This window comes from Chelmon rostratus, chromosome 4 (genome assembly GCF_017976325.1).
Source record: "Chelmon rostratus isolate fCheRos1 chromosome 4, fCheRos1.pri, whole genome shotgun sequence".
NCBI lineage: Eukaryota > Metazoa > Chordata > Actinopteri > Chaetodontiformes > Chaetodontidae > Chelmon > Chelmon rostratus.
The window spans coordinates 10672764-10680975 of NC_055661.1; the positions used below are offsets into that span (position 1 = coordinate 10672764).

The window sequence follows — 8212 nt, forward strand, 5'->3', positions numbered from 1 at the left end:
CATTTTTATCAGCCATTAGTCTAGACCTCCTCCTCCTCCAGTGAACTAAGCAATGCCCAACTCCACTTCCTCAAACTTGCATCATCTGCCATCCTTGAGGAGACAGCATGCTCTCAATCAAGTGTACAGTAAGTGAGTCTCTGCAGCTATACAGTCCAACCACTGCCAGCAATGGAGCAGCCATTCCTGCAACAGTGGGTGATTGTCTGGAGCTCAGGAGCCAGTTAACCACTGATGCATACACACTAACTCTCCCAGCAAATTCAAGGGAGGCCACACTTGTTCTCAGTCAACTCAGTTCTCCCATAAGGCTTTCATTTTCACTCGCAAGGACAAAAAAAAAGGGACCTCTCAGGATTTCAGGTCCACCTTGTTTTCCATGGAGCAAACACTATCTGCAGAGAACAACAGAATGCATTGTGTGACCAGCTCTTTTTAGATCTTATCTGGAAGGGATTCTTAATGGAATACAGACAACTTGGACTCACTTCTGATAGAAAAAAAATACATTTCCTGTTAAGTTGCCTATGGAGCAGTGCACATTTCTGGCCACAGTCCCAGCTGAATGTAGCAGGACAACAAAACCTGCATGCAGGATGTCAATAATAAACACTTCCATGAGGAATGTTAAGGTTTAAAGGCACTAAATATACATATTTTCCATTTAAAGCCTAAACACTTCGAGAATAATCTGCAAGATGTTGAGTCCTTCACAGTTGCTCTGCTGCTTATACCGTCATACAGTATAACAATGATTTATCCCAACTGACATGCTGAATAAGCACCATTGCTTCCAGGCCATTCTCATTCATCCCCTCTCTCTCCATGCTCGACTGTTTATTTCTCGGCTTATCACAGCTATGTGAGCGAAAGATAAATAAGAAGAAGGGGGATCAGCGGTGGCTCACATGGTATTCATGTTAGAGTGTTGGAGGGCTCAGGCTGCATGTTCATATGGCGAGTTCAAAGCCAAGACTTCTGCACTTACTACTGTCAGCAGGCAGCTACATTTATCAAGATCAACTAGGAATAAAGAAAGAAGTTCGCTGTCAAATGTTCAACACATGCAGTCATGGAAAAGTACAGGTATCATCTGGGAATGACTGGGGAGCAGAGTCCATATGTTCAGCTGTGCTGTAGTTTCTATGATTATTATGCAGAACTGAAGAATGAAAAGTCAAAACAAGGGATTTAATTGAAAAATATCCTATAATGAAAAGCAATAATAATAGAGACCAATGATTCCAATACTAAACTCAATGCATTTATCATATGGATTGAATGAAAATACTTCCAGTCACGTTTTGGTGGCAAGAACTTACTAGTTAGCTGCAAGGACTCTGTTTAGTTAGTTGGCGGCCCTGTCAGGGAAAGATGCCAACAAACCAGAACAGAAATAAGCCCCCCTGTTGCCATATGAAAAATCTGTTCTGGGAACAGTTTCAATGGCACAAACGCGCATAGGTAGCCTCACATCTGCATACCATTTAACCAAACGCTCACTTACGTTGCTGCCGCGGAAACGTGTCCACTCCTTGTCCGTTGAGCTCCTAAATGCATTTGTATGCATTTGTCCAGGCAGCAGAGATCTGGGTGAAAACAGAATCACACTCAAGGGGATACCTGCTCATGGGCTAACCCTCTGGCAACAGCCAAGGAAAGCGTGAAGTGGACGTCGGAGTAATGCCACCTCAGAGTTTCCTCATCGTACTGCAGTCCGGAGGAGAGATCTCTCCAGCGCGTTCAAACCTGAGCTCCTCAGATCCTTTGCGCTCTGCGGCGCGCAGTGATCAGGCTATTTCTATCCAAAGCGGAGACGCGCAACGGTTGCATAGAAAGAAGTTCGCGTGGAGAGCGGCTAGTCGGCGTGCTGCGGTGTTGACTCGGCTGCTGCGGGGGGACAGAGAGAGTGGGAGCTCGGCTGCGTCTCTCTGAGTGGTCTCCAACACGACAGCGGATCCAGCTCTGCGCGGCTTTCCCTCCAGGCGGTGGTTTCTGCTATGTGCCTTGACTTGCACTGATGCAAGGGGACCCGTCTTCACCCCGACACAACTCCTACCAGCTGGTGGTGTTGGATTTCACCACTTACCGACTCGTGACATCACGGACAGACGTTTGGCTTGTGTTCATCAATGCCCTTTGTCTGGTGTGACTACTGTATTCGCATCAATGCAGTACAGTGTGTATGTCTACTGTATACTCAGCAGAGCAGGGAGGGCATGCTCTGATTGTAAAAAAGTAGCATGAACTTGCTTGCAAAGGCACACACATGCACTTACTGACAGTGCACTCTGCAACACTGTAAGGGAAAAATAGAAGAGATCAGTAGGAACAGCCTCACGTTGTTTGCTGACAAGCAAATCTGCCAGGTGCTGCAGCTCTAGGCACTGCTGTGCTGGTATAATGGGAAGAGTTATCCAGCATTGGGCAAATCTTATCAGGACTAGCTTACAACACTTAAGGATAATTCTCCTGAACAGTTGGGGCGGAGTCCCATTTTGCTCTGAAGCATGATTAGATGCACTCGGCAGTATGAAGATAAGCCACAACAAGTAAGTGACAAAGTCTTTAGGTGTAAAAAAGATGCAACAGTGCATGCACACCGCTGTGCGGGTGTATGTGGTGGTGCTGTATATAAAACATTCTGGTCATTCTGGCCAGCATCCAAAATAATGACATTTTACAGTATAGGGCCTCCTATTAACCACATTTTGTACTCACATGAAATCAGCACCAGTAATGCTACAGACCACCATTTCACATGATCCTGAGCAGGTCTGAGACTATGAAACATGAAGGTTCACCAGGTTAGGCAGTACGCCATGTAGCTTGAGGGGATCGGATTTTCCATCAGCTCCATCTGACGAGACTTACACAAACACAGATTTATTAGTGTATAAACCCTTCCAGTGTTTATCATAAAACGTTTTTGCTCTGGCACTGATTAGTTGGAAATAACCTTTCTTTGTAACCTGAACACACACATCGGCGTGTTTTCCCTTTGAAAATGTCACCGTTTCTTTTCTTTATCTCGCTCAGCGGTTTTTCCCAAATAAACAAGCTTTAACCCACTTCCACCACTCGCGATCAAGGTTAACCCATTAACCCAGAGCAAACAGAGCTCTGTGGGTCCACACACACACACCAGCATCCTCCTCCAGACGTCCTCAGCCAGGACAGAGAGGGAGTCCATATGGTTTGCAGTTTAGGGAACTGGGGGGGATGCAACTAGGAGACAGAGCAGTTCCTGCCTGTAATCCCAGGTGGAGCTCAGGGTTTCTTAACCTGAAAACAGCAGGACAGTTACAGTGAGCAGTCACAATGTCCAAACAAGGAGTAATGCAAGAGAGGTCAAAGTGACATGGAAACCAAGCAGGCCTGCCAGCCACTAAACAGTGAGGTAAATAAAGACTGTTCATTTCATGGTGCCTGCAAACAAGGCATCTGCGACTCTGTGTGCTGCAAAGGTGTGTGTGTGTGTGTGCAGAGGTGGGTCAAACTCTCTTCCCCCTCTTCATCAAAGACAGTTGTCTCAGAGGAGGAAGCACTTCCACGGGATTGCGCTCCCTCTCCTGCTCTCTCTCGCTGGCTTTGCCATCAGCCAGCATCTTGGGATAGCAATGCTTCGACCAGATGTTTTCTTCCACTTCCAGGAGAGAAAAATGTTGAGATGCTGGTTCTCTGACAGGACCATGAATCAACATCGTGAACAAATGAATTACATGATCAGCTTGTAGCAAAACCCTGACTTAGACATTGGAGGCTTAAATAATATCTCTCTTAGAGAAGTGGAGCATTTGCCATTTGCTGACTGGTAAATATTTGGAAAAGTCCGAATCCAAGCATGTGTCACATTGATGAAATTATTATTGATACAGGGCCTCTCATGCTGCTAAAAGGTTCTATAAAACGTTTTACTACATTATGCCATAAAATTACTTCAGCCAAATACGCACGCAGATTTACAGCAAACTTTTCAAGATGAATTTTCTCTTTTTTTCACATGTCCAGATGTGTGCTAATCAGTCCATTGTGCACCAAGCACCAGAACATTAGGCCCAAAGAGTGACTGGCGTCTCCTATGAGGAGTGGGCAGGCACAGATGAGTGTACACTGACCCCCTCCTGAAACATGTGGTATTCCCCTCTCGTGGTTTCATATCTTACTCAACGAGTTGGTCAACAAATGTGTGGTGATCGAGCCAGGATCGCCGTGGCAGTCAATGGGCCAGTGTTTTCGGACAATGACTGCAGAGTTTTATAAGCACATGAAAACCAGACAGGATCACGATCAGAGCAGCATGTGTTCGCAGACCATATGCTGCCCTTTCATATGATCAGATATTACATAATGCATGAAGAGCACGTGTCCATTTCACCTTGGCTTTTTGCTGTACCGAAATTGCTAAGAAAAAATGTGGAAGGAACAGGCAACAGATAATTAATCTGAAACAATTAGGCTGACTTTTTCTTCTTCTGTTCCTTATGTACAAGTCTGTACCTAATTTGGGGTGTCACTGGCCCCAGTCCCAGGAGCCCCATGTACTCCTACCTGCACATGCATGATTTCAGCCTCAGAGCTTCCCACTGGAAGGCCTGAATTCAAACACCATGTCCTGGCCAGAGTATTGTCTTTCAGGACAGCAACATCTTGTAAATGTGGGTTGTGTGGAAACTTTCGGCCTCGCAGGGCCAGAGGGAAGCCAAAGTCAACCGGGCTGGTTAAAGAGGGAAAGAAACAGGAAAGGAAAGTGGAAGAGGAAGAGGGAAGGCTGTGCGGTTGGTTGAGCGTAAAACAAAATGTTGTCTCGTAAGCAGCCAGTAGACGTAATAAAAATGTGCTTTTGAGCTCCTGCTGTACGTGCATTCTTCTCAACATAATGCTGCAGACACGGTTGGTTAAGCGTGCCTCATTAGATAAACAGCTCATCAGTAATCGTCTGCCATGAATCTGACTGAGGGAAAGCAGTTTGCTGGCATGTGTCTGTACGAGCAGGTTGACAGCTGACTCTACCTGCAAACTGGCTAGACGTTAAACATGGCTCCGTCACTAATTAGCGGACATGGCCCTGTGTCTGTGTAATTTCTGTTCTGCGTGCGTGTCACCGGCGCGCAGGGCTGTTATTTTGCCGAGCTAGGAGAGAGTGGGCAACAGCTGGGAGAGTGCTTAACAGATGGTGGAATACGGAACGACCGATGGCTGCAACAATGCTCCATGTAAGAGCGTGTGTGTGTGTGTGTGTGCAGCGAGGTGGTTCACAGAGCTTAAGGGACCAGGGGAGAGCTGGGAGAGAGGGGCCCGGGGAGTCCAGGGTGAAGGGGGTGTTTGGGCTGAGAGGAAGTTTGGGAGTGTGTAGGGGAAAAGTGAAAGTCTCTTTGGGGGTCAAATGGGGCGGAGAGGGGCACAGAGGAGGAACACACACACTGCACATGTAGATGTTGCCTCATGTTTGGCTTTTGGTTTTTGTTGTGAAGCCTTTTAAGCACTCTGGATGGATTTTAGAGTCAAGGCTCATGAAACGGGGGCCTGTTTAGTTGATGGTTCATTTGGACATAATCCCAAATCATCATTTAAATTCACTGAAAACTATTTATCATTTATTAACCAACATGATTTACATTGTTGCTTTGGTCTTCCTTTCACTTCCAACACATGGGTTTGTGTGTGTGTGTGTGTGTGTGTGTGTGTGTGTAATTAGTTTTGCACATTTTGAGCAGAAGTCAACCAAACCCACAAAAACAAGCCCCTGTGTCAACTTTTTAAAAACCCCTGGCATCTACAAAGGCTTCCAAAATCACATGTTGCAGCATCATAAATTACTCCAGTTTAAGACGAATGTTAAATAATTTATGGTTTCCTTAACATCGTCAATTAACAGTACCTGGGAAACCGGAGCAGTGTCTGTACTTGAAAAGAACTATACTGCCTGGCAGGAAAACGAGAACAGGAAAAGAAGAAATGTGCTGAGTAAGACGCAGACATTTTTGCTCTTTGTACTATTTATCACCTGTTGTTAAATCCAGCTTACATCCCAGAGTACTCTGATAGTTTCCCCGTGTCTCTCTGAAGGGAGGAAAGGAAAAAATTGTGCAGCTTCCAAATGAAACAAATAGAGTCCAGAGGAAATTTGAAGGGATGTGGCTCCACTGTATGTGTGGGCAAACCCTTAAGCTCTAATTTAGATGAGAATCCAAATGCCAATGAGTGCATTTAACTTGTCGGTAGTCATTTTCGGATTTGGCAATACATGATTCAAAGTATGTGCTTTGAAAAAGAAATGACTAACATAAATAACTAACATCTGTTTTCAGACACACACGTGACTATACATTTTTCATGTTGACAATGCAGAGCGGTGGCAAGGTAATATTATTGGAGGTGAATTGCTCCATTCAGCGCCTCTCTGAAACTTGGAAAGTGAGAGCAATGATTCTGCCGTGATGATGCTGAGACACTGTCAGATAAGACATACTTAAAAATAAAGATATGTTTAATAGCGATGCTTCTTGGGAGGAGAGTTGGGATGATTTTAGAAAGATGTCTGAGTTGCATTTTGTATAATGCAACTTTCTTGATTTGAACTCACTAGGCTCGTCTCAAATCTGTACGCTAAATATACCAGCAGGCGATTAGCTTAGCTTAGCATGAACACTCAAATTTGACTGACATATCTTCTTTAATTCATATAGAAATAGGCTCATGAGCTGGACTATCTTGGCTATTGCCTCTGGCTTTATCTTACAGCCATCAGAGCATCGTTCTCATCTAACTCACAACAAGAAAGAAACAAGAGTATGTCCCAAACTTCCTTTAAAATGCTTGTGAGGCCAGTGGTCATGGGCACAGCCCTGCGCATTATACAAACCAGCAAACTACACTATTGCGTACATAGATCGTTACAGCAGCAATACAACTGTGATAAAATAGCTAAAATTGCAAATAATCCATCCATCACAATACGTGTGGTAGTTAAGACACCTGGAGAAGAGTCTTAATTCAGACAACCTGGCCCAACTTGCCCGAAAATTGGCAAACACGGCTCCTCTTTGACATCATTATCCCTCATTTTCCAGAACTGTGTCTGCTCTCAGTTTGGGATGAGGAGAGAGGAGAGGAAGGGAGAGGAGCCAGGGAAGAAGCTTGATTTAAGGAGGAGGAGGAGGAGGAGGAGGAGAAAAAAAGCCACCTTGACCTCACTTTCATCTCTGGAGCTGATCCTCTGTCTGGCGTGAATTCTCTGAGGAGCTGGCTGTGGAACAGAGAGAGGCTTTATGCTTGCTTACTACAATGTTCCTCATACAAAATCCCATTTCATTTCTCGAGAGGGTTGAGAGAATGGCTTGAAAGGCATGCTCTCTCTTATCTCCAGTGATACCATTAGGCTGCGAGTAATTTAGGCCTGATATATTCCATGCAAAGTGAAGCCAGGGCTTATCATGATCATCTTCATGCAAGAATAAAGCGTTGAACAATCATGATTGAGATTCAGAAAGCCACAAAGAAAAACATTGTAATGTAGCCTTATGAATCCTCATGCGTGTGTCGTGGTTTAATCCTGTTGCTGCAAATATCATTTTATGTCTTTTCATTAATTTCATCAATTCCTGCATTCACTCTGACCATGAAAAAAAGAAAAAAGACATAAAAATGAGCAGATTAATGCATTTAAAGGAAAACATTTGTGTTTATTTTTTGTTGGATAAGAAAATTGATCCATTGTCATGTTTCCATGTATATCTAAGTATGAAGCTAATGGCAGCCACTGGCTAGCTTAGCTTAGCATAAAAATAGTTTGGCTGATACATTTTATTGAAACCAGACCATGTGCAATTTATTTTGCACTATATAGTGTGTTAATTAGTTAGCTTTAGAGGTGCTCGTAGGTGGCTTTTATTACCTTTGGACAGAGCCAGGCTAGCTGTTTCCTCCCATTTCCAAGTTTTTATGCTAAGCTAAGTTAACAACCTGCTGGTGATAACTTCCTACTTACAGTACGAAACTGACAGTGACATCAATCTACTCATCTAGTTAGAGGGACTGGGAGGAAACAATCATGTTTCCAAAAGTGTCAAACTATTTCTTTAAGCTCAGTTTTGTCGTCAGCACATGTGCTGCCTGAGCTAACAGGGAAAGTCTGCCGTGGAGTTAATGACTCCGGGAGAGCTTCCTCTGCCAAATGGTTTCTGTGACAATGTGTGGAAAACACACATTT

General features: G+C 44.3%; 1 protein-coding gene across 1 annotated transcript in view; it reads right to left on the bottom strand.

Annotated features, from left to right (window-relative positions):
• The window catches only part of LOC121605811 (collagen alpha-1(XXIV) chain), an 89806-nt gene extending 88014 nt beyond the window's left edge, over positions 1–1792 (bottom strand). Inside the window, exon 1 of the mRNA XM_041935896.1 lies at positions 1508–1792. Within this exon, the coding sequence (XP_041791830.1) occupies positions 1508–1560 (53 nt within the window). The 5' untranslated portion in view covers positions 1561–1792. The remainder of the gene's footprint in view (positions 1–1507) is intronic.
• Positions 1793–8212: the final 6420 nt, after the last annotated feature.